Genomic DNA, 21,838 nt, shown 5'->3' with positions numbered 1-21,838 from the left:
AATTCATGTCTGGAAATTTACTTTCAGCTTCGGCCAGTTCTAGCAATTAATGTGCACTTAGGTGACACTGCTGTTCGCTTCAGTTAAGTGATTTGACTATTAAACTAACTCTCTATCACTATTAACGCTGTATTAGGCCTACTTACCGTCTAAATATGTAAATTCCATAAAATAAACCATCACTAACTTTTCTGTTCAAATGAAGACTTCTATGGCGCAATATTTTATCTCCCAAAATTGAAGAGTTCCTATAGTTTGTTTTTTGAATTAGCGAAATACAAGTAGGTATGTAGAGATACGATGTATCTGTAACTAGATAAAGCAGACTATAGGAACTCTTCATTTCCAGGAGATAAAATATTGTGCCATGGAAGCTAGTCTTCATTTGAACGGAAAATGTAGTGCCTGTTTTCATTTTGTGATTTTTGTACATAAATGGTAAGTAATACAGCATTAATAGTGATAGAGAGTTAGTTTAACAGTCAAATCACTTATCTGAAGCGAACAGCAGTGTCACCTTAGTGCACTTTAATTGCTAGAACTGACCGAAGCTGAAAGTAAATTTCCAGACATGAATTATGAAGGACTGCTCCGAGATTCAGTCCAAATATTCAGCCGAGCCGAATCTCAACCGAGATAAAGTCTCTGCTAGACTAAATATGTTTCACGTTTATACAGTAAAATGATAAAGCTAGAACAAAAATAAATCTTTCCACAATCTAATTAAAATTAGATCTTTGATCCGCTCATGCAATCGCTACAAAGCGACAAGAACCACAAGGGTATAGTACTTAGAATTTCCAAAAATAGATTTGTAACTATTCCCATTAATGATATAGTGTATAGTTCACTCTTGGACAACCCAGTGGTGCCCATCCCCCCCCCCCCCCTCCCCCCCCCCCCTCCCCCTTTGAATCTCTTATTTCTTACTGTCATGTCATGTGATGTTGTTTTTATGTTGTTTTATTTTCTTCTTTTTTGAATCTGTGGTTCCAGATTAATCTATAGAATGTAGGAACGGGGTCAAATTTGCACTGACTTCTGAGTAGGTTAACGAAATTGATGAGGTTAATAAAAACATAGATCTAAAGATAAAAAATGAAATAGACTTTATCTTCTAGTCGACGCATATATGGAAACTGCTTATAAACATTCCAGCATATGTAACAGATTTTTTGATTGGCTACAACATATATAATCCACCAATGACATAAGTCATATCACAGTGATACAATGTTATTCGCACACTAGAAACATGGCTGCAAATCAAGAAGAAGAACAAAGTTTGAGGGAATGTGAGAATTATGTCCAAAAACACAACATACAGCAAATGTTAAAAGACTGCATAGTGCAGTTATGCATGAGCCGTCCAGACAACCCGCTGACATTTCTACGCGAACATTTCGAAAGATTAGAAAAGGTAAGAATTGTGGTATTTTCTCTTTGAAAGTGTTTGACATTTGCGTCACCACAAGGAGAATGCAGTATACCTCGCAGAGCTACCGTTGTTTTACACATCTGTTATTTTGTGTGTTTTGTCAAGTAGGTAGTAGATTTGATATAAGATGTCGTTGTTCTATTTTGACCCTGACATTGTGGTACGATATCTTGCATGGAAATCTCTTCTACACAATTTGTTCAGTTGATAGATAGAAAATGCACAGAAGAGGTTGAAGTGAATGTTTTTATTTAAAAACCATAAACATACACCTAGTAGTATATGGACATGCGATCATTGTTTTTTTTTCTGGGCCAGCTGAATGCTGCACGTGATCTTAAGACTGGCCCTCAGACCAAGAATTAAAAACAATACCCACACGACCAGTAATTCTGTATTTCAATTCCAGCATATTCATACATTATGGAGGTGTTTTATCTCCATGCAACATTCATATCATGGCTAAATTTCTCGGAACTACTATTACGAATATCAATATTTACATTCCAACATGAATTTGCTATGAAGAACTAAAGTGTCTGGTGTGTATTATATACTGAACAAAGCATCAGAATGCCACACTAAACAATGACGTTACCATCACAATGCCAGTCCTACAAGTTACATTGAAGAAATCGACAACAGCTATTCTATAGCTGTTCCTACTTGGTGACTGATAAAACAGAGTCATATAGGAATTCAGGGAATGCACACACTGATGTTTTCAGAAAATCATATGTAAATTTAATGTAAATATTACCATTTCAGAAATGTTAATTTGATAATTTTTGATATATTTTGCTGATAACGCACTACGATGTGCTGGCAAATATTCATATTGTGTTGATGTGCATATTTATTTGTTTACGTCACACCATTGGATATTATCAGATACAACACATGTAAAACAAGTGATGTTTTAAATATACCATTGGCAATAAAAGTAAATTATTTGTAATACAAAGAATATACCAGTAACATGATGTCAAATTCAGTAATGGTGTAGACAATTTTGTGGGAGGAACATCCTTCAGTTTTCTTTACCAAAGTAAACAGGAGAATAGGAGGGTGTCTCCAATAACCTCCTACATAAATGACCCCTTTGTACCAATACTCGGACTGATGATAGACATAAATATATCAGTATGTATGTTGTGGAAGAGTTAAACATTAGAAGTAGACATGAGGAAACGTGTGTGTAAGTCTAATTCAAAAGTGATGGAAGAGAAACAGAGAGGTTTTCAGTTTATTTGATTGTATGTGTAGTCCGAGAAGTGAAATGGTTTTAAGATGCATGTATAGTCTGAGTTGTGAAGTGGTTTCCTTTTGAATATGTATTTAGGATTTTTGGGACTTAATAACTTTCTCATATTATCACCAGTGTGAGATGGACTTTACCCATGTGAGATTTTTCTGTCTCACATTATCACCAGTGTGAGATCGACTTTACCCATGTGAGACAGCTATGTGAGGTTTTTCTGTCTCACACTGCTGCGACGTCATTTGATTGTGACGTCATATATTTTCTATGATTTACGTTATACGGTGAAGATTTACGTTACACGGTGAAGTAAAATATTTTGCAGTGCTTCCTTTAAATTTTAATGTAGTATACTTTCTGGTGGACAACCTTGGGTTTTTTAGTTTACACTTACAGTGTAAATCATTTTCGGGTATGATCTTTCTGCCTATCTAATTAGTTTTTTGCATTGAAGTTCAAATGAGGATTTTCATAATTTAAAATTTTCTCATAGCTCATAAATCTATGCACTAAACTGTAGGTAAAATGTGAGAAAAATAATCCTTCATTATTTACTTGTGTGGGATAGGGAAATCCCACCTCTGGAACAATATTCGCCGTCTAGGACTCGGCACAGCCTCGTCCTAGACTGCGAATCTTGTCCCCTCGATGGGATTTTCCTATCCCACACTCGTACTAATGAAGGATTCTATTAGTCTCACATTGCTGCAATGTCATTTGATTGTGACGTCATATATTTTCTATGATTTACGTTACATGGTGAAGTAAAAATATTTTGCATTGTTTTCTTTAAATCTTTAATGTAGTATAGCTTTCTGGTGGACAACCTTGGGTTTTTTAGTTTTGTAGTTTACACTTGAAGTATAAACCATTTTCGGGTGTGCTCTTTCTGCCTATCTAATTAGTTTTTGCATGAAGTTCAAATGAGGATTTTGATAATTTAGAATTTTCTCGTGAATTCCTTATATTTATGCACTAAACTGTAGATAAAATGTGAGAAAAATAATCCATCATTATTTACTCCTGTAGTATAGGGAATTCCACCTCTGGAACAAAATTCACTGTCTAGGACTCGGCAAAGCCTCATCCTAGACTGTGAATTGTGTCCCCTCGGTGGAATTTCCCTATCCCACACTCGTACTAATGAAGGATTCTATTAATCTCAAGTTTTAGCTAATATGTGACTGATAAATTATACAGTGAATTTATAGCCATTTACAAATCTACAACAATATTAGGAACTGATTGTGTATTCAGTTGAAAAATATTGTATTAAAAAGCTGCTAATTTGTTTAATAAACAGGCACAAATGCAGATATTCTGAATATAAGTTAGTCCACTGTGGAGATGCACATTCAGAATTCAGGTCCAAAATAAGGCCCCATTCCCAGCTGAAAACACCATGCGTGTTTCCCAAATTGCAAATGAATTTTCCAAAAGCAGTGTCATGGTATGTTATCATTTGTATCAAACTTGTTACTCAAAGTTTGATTATATATTTATGTAGGAAGAATCAGATAGTAACAGTATTAAATTAGGGATAGAATCAAAGTTAATCAGTTGTTTGATGTTTTTTAATGAGAAAAACTTTTCCCAAATTAATGAAATAGTGATTGCAATTTCCCAATTAAAAAGGCCCAGATCATTACTGTTTAGAAGTTAAAAAAATCGCAGATTATAAACAATGTTTCTAGTGATCCCTCCATCACCTACTCTCTGCTTACTGCATCATCTACTAATAAGTTCAAGAGAATCTTGAAAGGCATTTCGGCCTGATGAGTTTCGCATGTGTTTTGTCTGTGATAGTTATTGACAGACACAAACAAACAGATCTATCATCAGAGTTTATCCAAAAAGTTGCCTACGGCTGTAGGCTACAGAACTGAATTACAAAAACATGTGTCATGAGAATTCAAACACATTCTTCATGTTAAGCTGGCTAACATTGCATGTGTATATTTCCTAGAATAGACTCTCTCAATTTTCAGTGTGCACAACTTAATTTTGGTAGCTCAGGCGATTGTGTCATTGAGATATTCGATATACATTTTCTCATTCCTGGTGGGTGGATGTGTTCTCATTCCCAGTGGGTGGGTGTATTTTTATTCCTGGTGGGTGTGTTCTCATTCCTGGTGGTTGGGTATGTTCTCATTCCTGGTAGGTGTGTTCTCATTCCTGGTGAGTGGGTGTGTTCTCGTTCCTGGTGAGTGGGTGTGTTCTCATTCCTGGTGGGTGGGTGTGTTCTTGTTCCTGGTGGGTGTGTTCTCATTCCCGGTGGGTGGGTTTGTGCTCATTCCCCGTGGGTGGGTGTGTTCTCATTCCTGGTGGGTGGGTATGTTCTCGTTCCTGGTGGGTGTGTTCTCATTCCCGATGGGTGGGTGTGTTCTCATTCCTGGTGGGTGGGTGTGTTCTCATTCCTGGTGGGTGGTTGTGTTCTCATTCCTGGTGAGTGGGTGTGTTCTCGTTCCTGGTGAGTGGGTGTGTTCTCATTCCCGGTGGGTGGGTGTGTTCTCATTCCCGGTGGGTGGGTGTGTTCTCATTCCCGGTGAGTGGGTGTGTTCTCATTCCCGGTGGGCGTGTTAAATTCTCATTCCTGGTGGATGTTTTCTCATTCCAAGAACAATTGTGTGCTCCCATACCTGGTGGGAGTGTGTTCCCAATCCTAATAGGAGGGTGTTCCCATTCCTGGTTGGAGTTGGTGGATTATGGACCTGAAATGTTTTGAAAAATGCAAAGAGAAACCAACTTAGCATGGGGAGATGATTGCTATGAATGTCTGATTCCAGTCCTCATTGATATGGAATAGACTTCCACTTCCATGATTTAGCAATATATAAATTACATTCACACATAACAGGGATTTTAAGTTTGCCTGATGTAATCTATTAAACTCAACTTTTTCAACACCTACACCAGAGGACATAATTTCCTCATGACAGGAAGAATTTCCCTGAAAGGGCATTATCTCTAGTAAATAATCAGCTTCTTTGAAAATGTCAACAAAGAATGTGTGATCCGATTCAACGCCCAAGGATTTTGTGTATTTCCACAGAATACATACTGTTTGTAATTTTAAGTAGAAATATCTTAGCTTAGAGCACAATAATAGACATACTACAAACTAAAGCAGGGCTCTCCATTCTCTAAAATGTAAGTTCCCATTCCCAACATGGGATTGAAATTTTACACTAAAGAATATATAAAAGAAGAAAATATTGTAAAATCTTATTTTTAAGGGCAGCAGGGCTAGGATTATAGTGTTGGTGATATTTCGAGCATCCTCAGTTAGTGCAGTTTCATCAATGCCCCAGGGATGAGTTTGGGCCACAATACTAATTCAAAATTTTACATGGGAATATATATAAATGAATTATCAAAAAACTTCTCAAGAACCACTGGCCATGATTAGTCATGTTAAAATTGCAAGTATTTCAATGCAGTGCAAATTCATATTTGTTAAATCATGGCCCATAAGGCTAGGGTGGGGCAGATGGGGCTACAAGGGGGGGAATCAAAGTTTTACATAGAAATATATAGGGAAAGTCTTTAAAAATCTTCTTCTCAAGAACCACTGAGCCAGAAAAGCTGAGATTTACATGAAAGCTTCCTGACATAATGCAGATTCAATTTTTTAAAATCATGGCCCCCAAGGATAGGATGGGGCCACAATAGGGGATCAAAGTTTTACATACAAATAGGGAAAATCTTTAAAAATCTTCTTCTCAAAAACTACTGGGCCAGGAAAGTTGAAATTGACAAGAAAGCTTCCTGACATAGTGCAGATTCAAGTTTATTAAAATCATGGCCCCCGGGGGTTAAAGTAAAATGAGGCGACAATAGGGGATCAGAGTTTTGCATATAAATATATAGGGAAAATCATTAAAAATCTTCTTCTTAAAAATCGCTGGGCCAGAAAAGTTTACATTTACATGAAAGCTTCCTGACATAGTCCAGATTCAATTTTGAAAAAATCATGGCCCCTGGGAGTAGGTTGGGACCACAATAGGGATCAAAGTTTTACATGTGAACATATAGGAAAAATCTTTAAATATGAGCCAAGGTGACTCAGGTGAATGATGTGGCCCATGGGCCTCTTGTTAGCTCACATGAACTTTTCTGATTGCCTGTTGTCCGTCATCTGTCTGTCCATCTGTAAGCTTTTTACATTTTCAACTTCTTCTCCAGAACCACTGGGCCAATTTCAACCAAACTTAGCAAAAAGCATCCATGGGTGAAGAACTTTCAAGTTTGTTCAAATGAAGGACCATGTCCCTTTCAAAGGGTAGATAATTACAAAAATGCAAAAATAGGGAAGGGTCATTTAAAAATCTTCTCAAGAACCACAGGGCCAGAAGAGCTGAAATTTACATGAAAGCTTCCTGACTTAGTGCAGATTCAAGTTTGTTAAAATCATGACATTCAAGAGGTGGGGGGGGGGGACATTAGGGGATCAAAGTTTTACATGCGTATATATATATACACAGGTAAAATCTTTGAAAATCTTCCTCTCAAGAACCACTGTGCCAGGAAAGTACAAATTTACATGAAAGGTTCCTGACATAGTGCAGATTCAAGTTTGTAAAAATCATAGCCCTGGGGGTAGGTTGGGGCCACTATAGGGATCAAAGTTTTACATACAAATGTATAGGGAAAATCTTTAATTATGGGCCAAGGTGACTCAGGTGAGCGATGTGGCCCATGGGCGTCTTGTTAGTTATTTGTTTTGTTATCTTGATTAGGATGGGACTAACAACAGAGCTAACATTTTACATGAATTAAATTTAATTTGTAACACACAATTTCATTGGCTTAGCATCCTTAATTGATTAAATTAAAACAAGAAAAAAAAATCTTTCAAAAATCTCTCCAGAACAGTCATGTTAGTGATATTGATATTAAAACAATCCCTATGTTGTGTGGATTTAAGTTTCAAGTAAGTCACATGGCCCAGTCGAGCAATGGTCAGGGGGTTGTAATCTATGAGGTCAAAGTTTTTATTGGACTTAAAAAATGATAAAGAATTTGTATTGAATTCTTCTGAGGAACAGCTGAGGGCCAAGTTGTGACACTAAAATTATGGCCAACTGGTCAGAAGTTGAATGCTTTTAACTCTTAGAAAAATGATTTAAAGCTGTATATCATGCATATTGTAATTTATAATGATGTATTTAAATTTCCAGTGGTTTGTTTTTTATTGATGTATCGATATCTTTACAAATTGTAATGATGGGCATTTTCTCATGAATGCTCTGCAGTTGTAAACAATGTGTGCATAAATACAGAACGGCTTGATAGTGTATCTATTTTAAGGGCTGTGAATGTTATTAGAAATAAATATCATTTTTGAATGAAGTTGCTTTCGCACTTCATGAAAGTATAAAAAAAAAAGTGTACTGAATTAATACGAAAAATAATTTGAACACGTGTAGCATATAGCTGTGTTAGGTCCACAGATACATTTGTCTGGTTTCAAGCTGATGACCACATGCTGTGTACAGCCACTTAGCTTCATTATCCATAGATCAGTTTCTTTTTGTATATTTTGCACAATCATTCTGATAATTCATGGTGATGGTAGCTGTTAATTAAAAGAATTTTTTTCAACTTCCCATAAGTAAGATTTCAGCTGTTGAGTTACGTTAATTATTGTGAATAAATTTCATTTCCTCTAGAAGTTCCCAGAGTCTTTTAACCCAGTTTTTAAAAGTTCTTTGTACAGTAAACATCACTATGATCAAAGATTCTCCATTTCTCATTCACGTTTAATTAGTACAAGGTGTCTGAAAGCTTGTAGTTCTGATAAAAATTTGTTGAAAAAGAATAAATGTTTTAGTGATTTACCCTCTGTGTGTTGTGGCATAAAGACGTAGAAAGGAAAACATATAAAATGTATTAGTTTTGCATTCACTTCAGCAGTGGCCTGGGAAATTGCTAAACTGCTGCTTAAATGAAATTGTTGTCTTTGAAATTTGCCACTAGCCCAAAGACTGAGGCCAGTGAAATTGGGCTTATATAAATATGTTTTTCTTAAATATGTTAAGCCAGTGATTGTTGATCTAATCGACATCCAGTTAAAATTTTTCCTTTGAGAAATGATGTGGTGATCATAATCAAAATTAATGATTAAGAAATTAAACTTGTATCATACTTGAAAAAATTCTTCAAGAGGTTTCATTATACTCTTGAACAATTTCTCATAAAAATTCTTTTCAAAATGGAAAATAAAAATGTAATTATACTTTGTGCTTGATTTAGGCCAGTAAACTTCTCTTCATTTTATTAAACAACTTTTAACTGCATAGCTGCCTCAAATAATAATACCATATTTATATAGCACCCTTTTCATACACTTACACTATGTATGATCAAAGGGGCATTAGGACTGAAAATAAGTTTTTCATGAAGTCTGGATTATAAATTTAAATTGTTGACACCTCTTAATGGCCCTGTTTTTTTCATGATTTAGATTTTGTCTATATATGATTTAAATTTTGTCTATATATGATTTATATTTTTCAAAGTTTAATGAAAAATCCAATGCCTTGCTTGTTTCCTTTTGAGCTGTCAAAATTCGTATAAAGAGAAAACTTTATAGTTTTTTTTTTATTCCCGACCATATGTTTTCAGCTGAATTAAAGTGCTGAATGTTATCCATCAGAGAACTTGTTTTCTGGGAGAAATGAGAACAGTAATCTTAACCTCTGCCAATATTCGTATGAAAATTTTATATCTATAATGGAGGTGTAATGAGATGATGGCAGAATCTCAGAGATTCTCTGCAGATGTTAATTACCACCACTAACTTGGAGAATTTTCCCTGCCATGTTTTAGGAGAGTTCTCTCTCGGAAGATCCCGACACAATGATGGTGGTCGTAAGTATGTCATTTCGTTGCTTATAGTACTTACAAAACTCTGGGAGTTAGTGGTATATCTTTGACTGCAATTAATATGCCAACATACTCCAACCTGCTTTAAATTTCTCTTTAACATCATTAATCTATCATTTATGTCAATTTTTTAATATATTAAATAATATGAAATTGATTCTTTAGATATCTTTATAAGTATTATTTGATGTGCTTTCATTTATATGTTAATTAAATTGTTTCTTTTTAATTATTTTAAGAATATTTGGAAATAGTTATTTCTCCATGTAAATTTAATCTATAAACAGGAATGTTTCATTAATTAATTTAAAAACTATATGATTTAGATTAGTATGTCAAGTTAAAATCTTAAATCCTGCTCCTGTGAACTTAAGTAATATTCACTACCCAAATTTGGAATAAGACAGAAGATTATTAGGGTGTATTAAAGAAAGTAATCCTTTCAAGTCCACATTCATTGTAGGAATTGTGAATTGCATGACACAAGTATCAAAGCACCACTTTGACCACTGTCTGTGTGAAATAACAGGTTTACTATATATAGCTCTTGTAGATTAGACATATCCTTAGAGATGCTTTATGATTTTTGCTTGCTTGGAGGAATGTCCCTGGATAGTTACTGCGATATTCTTTTGCTTTTGGCATCACAATGGACAGTAGGGTGAACCACTTTAGTAGTCCTGATTCAATGAAGCTATACAGTATTCACCCTTCATGATTCAAACATTTATGAATTATCCACCTATTAAATTCATGTCGTGTATATTTTGCAGCTGAGTTACCGTGTTATTTTTATCTTTATATAAGTAGATTACCGATAGATTTTTTTGGATAGTCCATAATGCAGACTAATGCAGTGGATGCGGTGATGGATCCACACTACTAATTGTATATGACCTGCATTTCTCAGAATTAAGTGATCAGCAATATGTTGCATCTGTGGTTCACACTTGCATGGATGATTCTCATTATAAATCATAAACTCTTTTTTATTTGGTTTTTTTATGAAATCATGAACCTCATTGATAAAGTTCATTTTGGGAGGCTCCTCACTTAACCTGAGACAGGCACCATGGCTGCTTCTAATCTACAATGCTCGCTGTTTTCTAACAACTTGGTCTCTTTAAGATGAGTGTTGTTATCTTGTTTCTCAGATTCTTTGAGGCAATTGTAATTAATCTGATTTCATATGTCATTGCTGGATGCAAAAATGTTCACAATGAGCCCATGCAGTTTCTATAGTGTTATAGAACCAATCGATGTCGTGTTGATATCTTTCAACATACTGGTAGTAATGCTGTGCTCAGAACTTCTGCTGCCTTAAAACTAATTAAATTTCAATTTTGCTTTCATCAAGTCACTGTATACAGTGAAGTTAGAATACCAGATTATTTATTGTATGCTTTAGAAATGTAAAGATTTGTAGGATTAAAATAGCATAATGTTGGGCAGGATTAGAGACTTATAATCTTTTTTATGTGTGTCACAGTCTTGCTTGTTCAAAGTACATAAGAAAATAAACTCACCTAAAAATGGTTATATCAGTTATAGCTGTGCCATGACCACTGGGTCACAAAGGCAGAAAGTAGTGCAATGTTGAAATTTTTTTTTTTTTTTTTTTTTACATCCTTTTGAATGCTGATCAACATTAAGTTTATTGATAATTGCATAACAGAATCTGGTTCCAGTACCTCTGTGTCTGACCAGTAAATTTATTTTCCCTATAGCACTGATTGAAAAATGCTGTACAAAGACATCTCTATTCTAACAGTGAATGATGGCACGATTGTGAAATGCAGTATACAATTGTACTGTTTATGCTAATGAGCTACTGGTGCAGAGTTGTCTGCCCCTGCTTGTGGTAAAAAAACAATCAATAGGGTCTGCTGTTGACAGCATAAAACTAGGGAGCATCTTCTCATTTATATATGATGTTGAAGGCCAGCTAAGACAGAATGAAAATCCTGATTTATTTCTATTAAGAATCCTAAGTGTAGTGATTTTCACTTGTGATTAAGAGCTTAATGGCCCTAATTCCACTACAGCGTAGTTACTTCAAACTCCCACCTGAGACATGCTAGTTTGTTGACCCACTAATTGCTAATGTTAATTTTCTCACAAATAGTCAAGACTTCTTGATTTACATCGAAGTTATTAAAATCAAATCCATATCATTCACATTTGCATACTTGTGTCGGCTAGATTAAAAACCCAGGTTAGTGTGAGTGTAATCAGAAAATCTCAATCCATGTCTGCAGGGAAAATATGATAGCATTGGTAGTTCTTGAATTCTCATCCAGAAGTTGAATGTAGAATAAAAAATATGAAATGAGCCTTGCACATGCTTTTTCAAATAAAAGTGATTAATATAAGTTTTCATGAACTTTATGATGTACCTATCATTGCATTGAAAATTGATATAAACTAACACTAATGCAATACTGGACTTTTGAGATACGGATCCACTCTGACTTTTGTCGCGAGTTGAACGTAATTTGTAGGGCATGTCACTTCCGGATTACAATAACAACTAAGTAAACAAGCACGGAATACTTCAATTTGCTATCAAATTCCTGCATTTAATTGCTATCTTTGAAAGAATGGAATCACTACAACCATTTATAGGAAAATGCATTTGATTAAATTGTGTGAGTTGGCGAGGGAAGTAAATTTATAAAGATTATCTTGAGGATATCGGTAAAACTTCACACCTTGCATCCAATGATACGCGTCTAAATGACCTTTTCCTTTCCATCTAATTTACACCCAGGTACTAAGCACCAATAGTGACTTGAATCGTCATCGTAGGACTGCGCATAGCTCTTTACGGACCGTCTGCGAAAGCAACACCATTTGCATCGATGTAAACTTTGCCCTACAATTGGTTATTATCACTTGACGGTGGTATATAAAAGTCAAATATAATCGGTCGTTCTGGCACATCCCGAAACTTCCGTATTCTCAAGGAATTTAGTTCTGAAAAATCAGCCTCTAAATTTGGTGTTATTACAGAATTTTTTGAATATTTTTTGAATGAAAAAGAAAGTTTGAAATAAATGGAACCACCTGAAAAGCAGGATAAATGCACCATGTATCCCAAATAGAGTGAAATGTCGTTATATAGCTGGACTCAGAGTGTCCTGAATACAGTGAAACATTGTTAGCTGGACTCAGTGTATCCCAAATACAGTGAAACATTGTTAGCTGACCTGTGTATCCTGAATACAGTGAAACATTGTTAGCTGACCTGTGTATCCCAAATACAGTGAAACATTGTTAACTGACCTGTGTATCCCGAATACAGTGACACATTGTTAGTTGACCTTTGTAACCTGCATGAATACAGAGAAACATTGTTAGCTGACCTGTGTAACTTGAATACAGTGGAACATTGTTAGTTGACCTGTGTATTCCGAAACATTAGCTGACCTGTTGTGTAACTCGAATACAGTGAAACATTGTTAGCTGACCTGTGTATCCCAAATACAGAGAAACATTGTTAGCTGGCCTGAGTTATCCCAAACACAGTGAAATATTGTTAGCTTGCCTAAGTTATCCTGAATGCCACAAAACATTGTTAGATGTTGTTTGTATCTGGAATATACAATTTAACATTTTTAGCTTGTCTATATATGTATATCCCCAATACAGTGAAACATGGATAGCTGGCTCATTAGATAGCCTATGATTTGTAATTTTGGTTACTTTGGAATTGCTATTTAAAACTTTTCGATGTTGTTGAGACTTTGAGTATAAGAAATGGAATGTTCATCAATTTGTATTTGAGCGACCACATATATATCGTATTTAAGCCTTGATATAGATATTCATGATTAAGGATCTCAGTAATTTGGTCTATGTAAGAGTCATCAAAATTGAAGCATTTATTTTATATTCTTTCTTGAGCAAAGATCAATGAATGAAGTTTAAGGAGAAGAGGAGATGGATAGGAAAGTCAAGAATTTCAAGACACATTTTGAAATTCTGAGTCAATAACAGTACCTGGGTATTCAGAATTAGCATACGTCTCATTTCGTATAAAATATTGATAACATGATTAAGTTTTTATGAAGACATTAAGCCACCAGCATGACTACCGGCAGTCTTTGCGATAAAATGTATGGATTTTGTAGGACTGGTAGGGTGAACTCTGTGTGTTTTAAGTAAACAGATTGTGGTTTCCTGTCAGAAGAGCAGCTTCGCACTCGGGGAGTTATTGAATGACCAATATGATTATTGATATTGCAAAAGCTTACAAATGTCATCACAAGCTACATTGCTGTAACTGAATTTTTTGGGTACTTGATTACAATTTCGTTCAGTAAATCTTTTGGTTGGAAGCTGGAAATGATAAAATTTTGACCTTGCATGATTTCTTTAAAAACTGTCTCTTTATATCTCAATCTTCCTAGAATCAAGGACATAATAATTTACTGTGTTTGACCTTGATATGAGTATGTATGGTAAGGGAAATGTACATTGTCATGCTAAAGAAATGATAAACTCCCATGGTGACCAGTGACTGTCATTTCCTTGATTTGTCTTAGAAACCAGCGAAATTGTTTAACACATACTGTTTACCATGCAGTGTGTCATATTTTTCAATTCATTCTTTTTAGTGCCTTGGAAGAAATCATCCGCTCAATCAAGAACATCGCAGAATGTTTATTGTATGGGTTATTACTTAATGTATACTTGGTAGTTGGGGAAAAATGAAATCAAATCTAAGGTAAATTAAAGAAGGTAAAATTTAATTTCTGCTATGTATACATTTGCAAGAGTCCACTTTTATGAATGTAAGCAAAATTTGCAGCAATATGTGAAAAAGTTAATCGAGAAATCATAATGATCATATGTGTAATTAACAATTGGCAGACATTTCTGATTATACGAAGCCTTAGTTGGCATGTCAGTCGGTGCTGTCCAGAAGTGCACTAAGCCACTTGCTAAACTCGACTGATTTGACCTCTGAATGATTGACAATATCATGTACACAACAACCTTTTTAGCATGAATATTCAATTTGTGCAATTCATTACTGTGATGAATCTCACCCAAATTATTTTCATCGTACTACTATTTTTTTCTCGCACATTATATTGAGATGTAAAACAGTATTTTTGATAAGCGAGGATATAAACAAACACCGTTTTACTGTAAGTAACTATTGAAAAATAAATCCGAATTGTTGCATGTAGTTGGTCATGTTGCCTTGTCAGTACTTATGATGTACTTAGTGCTAACATTTCGCAGAGAACCCTGGGATTGTTACTGGTTACAGATGGGGAACGTCTTATAAGGATTTGTATAGGGAACATTGCCAGGTCCTCACTTAGTGGCTGGGAAGAAGAATTAACCTAGAATGTGGAATCCTATTATATTCAAGGATAGAAAATCCCAAGGACAACCACGAAATAGTACTAGCCGAAAGCAAACCATACAATGTATGGATATATATACAATCCAGAAATAGGTATAGAAAAATCCTCACAAGTAATAGTATGATAAAAATTATCACACAAGTGAAATAGTATAATAAAAATATCACAAAGCCGATAGAGGATCGATGCTCGACTAGTTTCTTCAATTCCTCAGGAGTATATATCTATATACACACACACACTTTATTGTATACATGTATAAGCTTGACATATTACTTAAAATGTATTTATCAATTTCAGAATTGTTATAAGTTCGCTGTTGTTGAATGATAGAAGAAATAATCTCATAATAGCAAGCAAAAAAAAAATCTCATAATAGCATAGTCAATCCGGCCTTTCACTTCATGATTTGTGTCTCGATTTATTCCCATTTAATGCTGAATGCACAGAATTGGACTTGATGTTTACCACTGTGTGTTCCCATTAAGCTGTACATTGGAAGCTTTTTGTGTTTTATATTCCTTAAACTGAGTATTCCTCTCCCTGCACTCCATCAGAGAAAACGGGAAACAAACTAATAGTGCAGAGTTCTTCATGTTAAAGAATAGGTCAAAACCAATATTGAGTAGTACTGAGCCTATTGTTGCGTTATTGTTAATCTCTCATGTGTTTCATCAGTACATAAGCAGTAAATTTCAAAGTATTCAAGCATTTTATTGAGAAATCAAGCGAATTTTTCAGCCAATGAAAATCACTGTAATTTCATCAAGACAATGAATATTATATGATATTGGCTATCATTACAATTTGTGAAAGATATCAAAGGCAAAAACTTTGGAAATTAAATATTTTTAATTTGCCTTCACAGGCTTCCATGTTATATGCATGACAGATGTCAAGATATAATCGTTTAGTGCTGAAATAATGTGGAAGCTCTCTCATTGTATCATTCTCTTGAACAGGGAGTAATTTATAGTCCAATTTCACATTATGAAATGATCTAACAAGAAATTGACTTGAACCTTATCTATGATGCTCAGAAACTGATGTACTAGGTCACTGTCCACTATAACTTCACTGCTTTGTACAAACACACCTCTGTAATCTAGTAAACACTGCCTATCAGGAGTTAAACACTGTTTTTCAACTGCCATGATACAATCTTTTCCTGTAGAATGAGTTAGATGTCCCAGAATGAAAGTCATTGGAGGGGGAGGGGGCTATATACAATCACATTCCTTCTTCAATGATAGCAATGATAAACATGTTGCATTCAATTCATTCTACAATGCATAATCAAGAAATGTGTTTAATGCCTGAATTTAGGTATGGCTGTGAAGGTTTGTCCCCACCCTTTGCTTAAGTTTACGCCCTCTCTTTTTTAGGTGTGGCTGTGAGGGCTTGCCCACCCCACCCTTTGCGCCCTCTCTTTCGGAAACCTGCAGACAGTTCTGTTTGTAAAACTTTTAGTTCAGGTGTCACAATATAGAGATTTAAATCCCAGTCTGAAGGAGAAGCTAATTTTGCATTGATTTGATTATTTTTAATGATAGCAGAGAACTTTAAAGTGAGGGTGTCAGTCAGGAAGTGATAAAAACTGCCATTTTGATTAAGAAATGGATATGTTGAAGTACTAATTGAGAAATACTTTATTTAATCAATCATGCAGATACTAATTAAGCTCTAAATGCATAAAAAGTTGTCTGCTTGAGGAAACTCAGAACAAAGATTCATTCAGAAGCGATCTTGTGGTTTTCATTTATAATTCTTAGTAAATCGTTAATATTATATTGAGTCCTTAGTAAGCAGCAGCAATGCTGTAGTAATGAATGGTGGATGTCACATCAATGATAGATGATGAACATCACTATCACAGTCTGTCAAACTCAGCTGGAAAGGGGGCTCCTGATATGACAGTATTCTCAGCTTTTCTCGTCACCATAATACAGTGTCTGGGAAACTGGACTAAGACCCCTCCAGTTATATTCAGCTTTTAAGGTCGTGGCTGTCTTATTAATATTTCATGGCTGGTTGAATTTGTTAGTTTTACCTGGTTATTATTTAGTGTGTAAAGTTTGTATTAACTGGGGATGACCCCTGCAGTGACCTTGGAGAAAGCTGGCAGAGACTGTAAGGAATGCGGAGATATTGTGGACGGTGGAAGATTCTGTGACTGTGGGTTGTAATAATGGCAGTGTCCACTGGAATGTGCTGTACATGAACACAGTATCTGCTCTTGACATCTGGCTCTGTGTTAAACTATAGGATCCTTGCCTGCAGCCATTGTGTCACAGAGGAAACACTGTAGCAGATTGTCGATGGATGCTCATGAAATGTTTTCATTATAATTTAAATGTGTGAATACTGGGAAAAAAAGTAATATATATGCATCAGTTGGTAGTGAGATAATTTTAGCATCAGGATGGACCATTGATCAGAAGTAAATGATATAAGGTCTGCTAATTTAAAGAAAGGTTCATGTTTCATTACAATTAGCATTTTTCATGTTGGACACAGAAATTGATTTTTGGGTACGGTATCGGATCCAGGAATTTATTCCATTTTCTTATTGACTCACATTATCAAAGTGACAGAATCGGACTATTACTACTAACAACACAATGCTACAGAAACAATTAATTATTATCTAACATGGAGGAGAGTTGAATAAGCTGAACGGGGACACAGCTTGGAGATAAAATCTCTGGTATTGGATGTTCTCGGCTGCTGAGCATTTTCCTACGTGGTATTGCACACTGTGCGGTGTTTTTTTCTTCTTTCTGTTGTACACTGACAAGAAGTGGGCTTGATGTGAACATGACACTGGTAGTAAAAGATGTGATGAAGCACCATGTCTGTCCAGAGACGAGCACTGTAACACTGCGCCTGTTTTCTTCTTGATACATTGTATAACGAACTGCAGTAGAAAAGCAAGATCGCAAATACTGTATTACAATTTGTAAAATTTGGACATACTTGTATAAGCCAGAGAGTGTTCCTGGAGGATTTTAACTCTTTGAGTTTGCTGAAGCATATTGGTTGACTGTGACATTATGGGAAACAAACTGAGAAAGTTTCTTTCTGGTCAGAGTCCTCAGGAAGACGGTGTGACAGGGAAGGAAGGGACATACACAGAGAAACGCGAAGAGGAATTACAGGAGGCTGGAACCAGTCAGCCCACAGAACAGAATGAGAAAGGACCAGACAAAATGACTGAGCAATCTGTGTCGTCCACTCTTAGCAAGGACAGTCAGCAACACACAGAATCTCAGCAGCCCTGTAGAGGAGAGGGCCAAGAAAAGCAGCCATCGGATGGAGGGGAGGGGGAAATGAAGTCGACAGAAGATGAACAGGTGAGCTGGGGTTTAGCTCATAGTGTGGCCATTAATGGCTGGATATCTGATCAGTCCCCAGGTATGAAAGTGAGATAGCATCTCTCTTACATCACAAGGAGAATCCTCCAATGGAAGAGAAGTTAAAATTTGTAATAGAATATGTAGAAATTTGAAAGGAATGTCACGAGATAACACTTTGTGTATATTCAAGCGATTATTGCATTTTATTCACATCTGTGTTTAGTGTTGTGTCATAAGTTATCTCAGATTTACAGTGCTATAAATTTTATCCTTTCCCTGCTTGTTGAATTATTCTTCCTGTTGTACCAAGCAAATTTTTATCCAACAATCATATTACGAAATGCAGCATATTTACTCTGGTGAGGAATGTCTCTGGCTCTTGTGCAGTTCAGTAAAAGAGTTTGTCATTAGAGACATCCTGAAACAGCTGTGATATACAAATAGACACTTTTAACAGCATTTTCTGGTGGGTATGGAAAAGTATAGATTACAGCATAGTCTAGTAACCTACAGTATAGTCCTATTGTTATGCCCTAACCTTATGTGTTTTGACAGATCCTCTGATCCATTCCGTAATTTACAACACCTGCACACTGGATGATTGATTAATTGATTGATTGATGTTTTCCGCCACACTTAACAATTTTTCAGTTATCTGGGTGGCGCCCAGTTTTTAATGGTGAAAGAGAGAACCCAGATATGATGTAGCTGGGAAGAGACCACCGACCTTCCGAAAGTAAACTGGGAAGCACACTGGATGAAGAAAATAGAATTGTCATCCCTTTATGACATATGATACCTCGGGAGATAACCATTTATATGACATGTGATACCTCAGGAGATAACCATTTATATGACATGTGATACCTCAGGAGATAACCATTTATATGACATATGATACCTCAGGAGATAACCATTTATATGACATGTGATACCTCGGGATATAACCATTTTACACTGTAAAGGACTTAGTTAGCCAGTTTCACAACAACATAATACTCATGGGAAAAGTCCAGATAATCTGTTTTCCTATTGTATATTCATGATGCAAAGCTAGTGCATAGTGGAGGTCTGATGCAGTGCTGCAGAATGCCATAATTTATGGGTTTATATGCCACTAGGGAGAAAGGGAGCTGACAAATCGAAGATCATATCATTTGGAAATGTTTCTCCCGTCTTGTGTTTCTCTGTCTTTTGTATTGCTACTGAAATCATTACATTGGAGATCGACTATTCTTATCTGCCCTTTTTAATGCTGTAGTTCCAGTCATTTAGATGTTGTTTCCCTATAGAGAGATTTCTTTCTTTTATCATGTTTCCTTCTTCATCAGAAAGTGAGTATAACTTCCCTCCAAGATTGTCATGTTGGTCCAGTTCGTGGGTGTTATGATTCTTGTCCTGTCGGTCCAGTTCGTGGGTGTTACGATTCTTGTCATGTTGGTCCAGTTCGTGGGTGTTACGATTGTCATGTCGGTCCAGTTCATGGGTGTTACGATTCTTGTCATGTTGGTCCAGTTCGTGGGTGTTATGATTCTTGTCCTGTCGGTCCAGTTCGTGGGTGTTATGATTCTTGTCATGTTGGTCCAGTTCGTGGGTGTTACGATTCTTGTCCTGTTTAATTGTGTGCTATGTTTTTGGTCCTGTTAACGAGTGTTGCTGGCAGAGTGTTACGATTTAATGGTCCAGTGTGTGTCACTGGGGTCAGATGGGGACTGTGTATCTGTGTGTTTAATATTTATTTTAGGAGAATATTGGTAAATCTTTAATAGATATACTGCTCAAGAACAAATTAGACTACAAGCATTGGAAAATTGATAAGCAAATACATGTATCCTGAGGCAGTGCAGATACAAGTTTGTTTTGAACTATAATAACAAAACATTGCAAATACATATTTTGAATTTAAGTGTCCGTCTATGTTAATACCCTGCCATGCAGACTGGTGCCATGGTACATAACAGCTGATGAAGGTGACTACCAATTACTTTTGTTTCAAATGGTACCATTAGACGTAATTTGAAAAATAATTATAAAGAAAATTAATTATATATGACTTTTACAATAGATATTGCCATAGCAACAAATTGGAAAAGGAGGAGCTGTATTGTGACATCATTAATGAGGATGTCATGTGGTGCAACAAAGCATCAAACCCAGTTTACACGATGTAAATATGTGTACCATTCAGATTGCATTTTACAAGAGAAATTGAATTATTTAAAGTTAATGCTGGTAGTCATTTTGGTGTACATGTTTACAAACACTTCAGAGATGTGCAACATTAGGTTTGAGAGAGGTTGGTGCAATAGATACATCGGCACATCTTTATAGGAATATTCAATTTAAGTGTCTTACTATCTAGAGTGAATGCATAGCAAGATACATTTTTATTGCCTTACTAGAGTTAATGCATACCAAGATACATTTTTATTGCCTTATTAAAGTGAATGAATAGCAAGATAAATTTTTATTGCCTTTCTAGAGTGAATGAATAGCAAGATGAATTTTTATTGCCTTACTAGAGTGAATTATGCATAGCAAGATACATTTTTATTGCCTTACTAGAGTGAATGTAGTGTGAAATACTTATTTTTATTGCCTTACTAGAATAATTGAAGTGGGAAATATGTATTTTCATTGCCTTAAAACTAGAATTATTGAAGTGGGAAATACATATTTTTATTGAGCAAATGAACTACATGTTGTAGCAGAGCAGAAAATTCAATGGTCAAACAAAATCCACTGAATGTTAATATAAGATATATTGACCTTTGAAGAATATAACCAATATTCCAAACATTGCACTGAATTAGGTCAGCATCAAGGGGGGGGGGAGAGAAAGTTAATGATTCAGATTTTTTATGTGTAGAATAAATGATAGACATATAAGCATTATTTGTTATCTTACAGTGATTAGAAAAACAAAGACACAGTATTCTGTAAGATGCATGGTGATCATAGCTTAGACTTTGGTACTAATAACTACCAAAGGACAAGCCCACTGTCAGCAATTGCTGCCTTCATATAGGTCCAAATAGTTCTAAATGGAAGCCTGTAATTATACACAATGTTCTGCATAACAAGGTCAAGGTCCAATTTGCACTGAGATGTATTTTATACCATTCAGAGACCTTGAAGTTGCAGGGCTATTGATTGTGAATAGGAAGACATAGAACAGAGAAACAAATAACATAAACAATAGCAGCTAGGTCTGTCGATATTCCATTTAATTCCTCTTAGTTCCGTTATCTTATATCAGCGTGAATTACCAGTGAAGGAAATTGTTTTCCCTATTTCTAAACTGTAGCTAGCATTTCTTTAAAAAAAAATTTTTTGGGGCTTCCATTAAAGGGACTGGTTCACGTTTTTCGAAAGAAATATTTTTCATTTTTGTTGTTAAAAATTAAAAATATAGATATTTAATGTTGACACCCAAAATCTGGACCTTCTGAATGCAAGGATAAGAGCAATACATTGGTTATAATTCTGTATTATGTGAACAAAGACTCGAGAG

At 35.4% G+C, this 21,838-nt stretch overlaps 1 protein-coding gene across 6 annotated transcripts in view; it reads left to right on the top strand.

Annotated features, from left to right (window-relative positions):
* Nucleotides 1-423: 423 nt before the first annotated feature.
* Nucleotides 424-21,838, top strand: part of LOC125669054 (cAMP-dependent protein kinase regulatory subunit) — a 43,766-nt gene continuing 22,351 nt past the window's right edge. For 2 of the 6 annotated variants that reach the window (XM_056161209.1, XM_056161208.1), the window contains exons 1-2: nucleotides 424-438; nucleotides 1,252-1,420. In XM_056161209.1, coding sequence (XP_056017184.1) covers nucleotides 1,256-1,420 — 165 coding nt within the window. In that variant the 5' untranslated portion in view covers nucleotides 424-438; nucleotides 1,252-1,255. The other 4 variants (XM_048903500.2, XM_048903498.2, XM_056161207.1 and 1 more) reach the window with 3 other exon arrangements.

Source organism: Ostrea edulis, chromosome 4, assembly GCF_947568905.1.
Source record: "Ostrea edulis chromosome 4, xbOstEdul1.1, whole genome shotgun sequence".
Classification (NCBI taxonomy): domain Eukaryota; kingdom Metazoa; phylum Mollusca; class Bivalvia; order Ostreida; family Ostreidae; genus Ostrea; species Ostrea edulis.
Note: the sequence above shows the minus strand (reverse complement) of the source record. Positions and strands in the feature narration are given on the sequence as shown.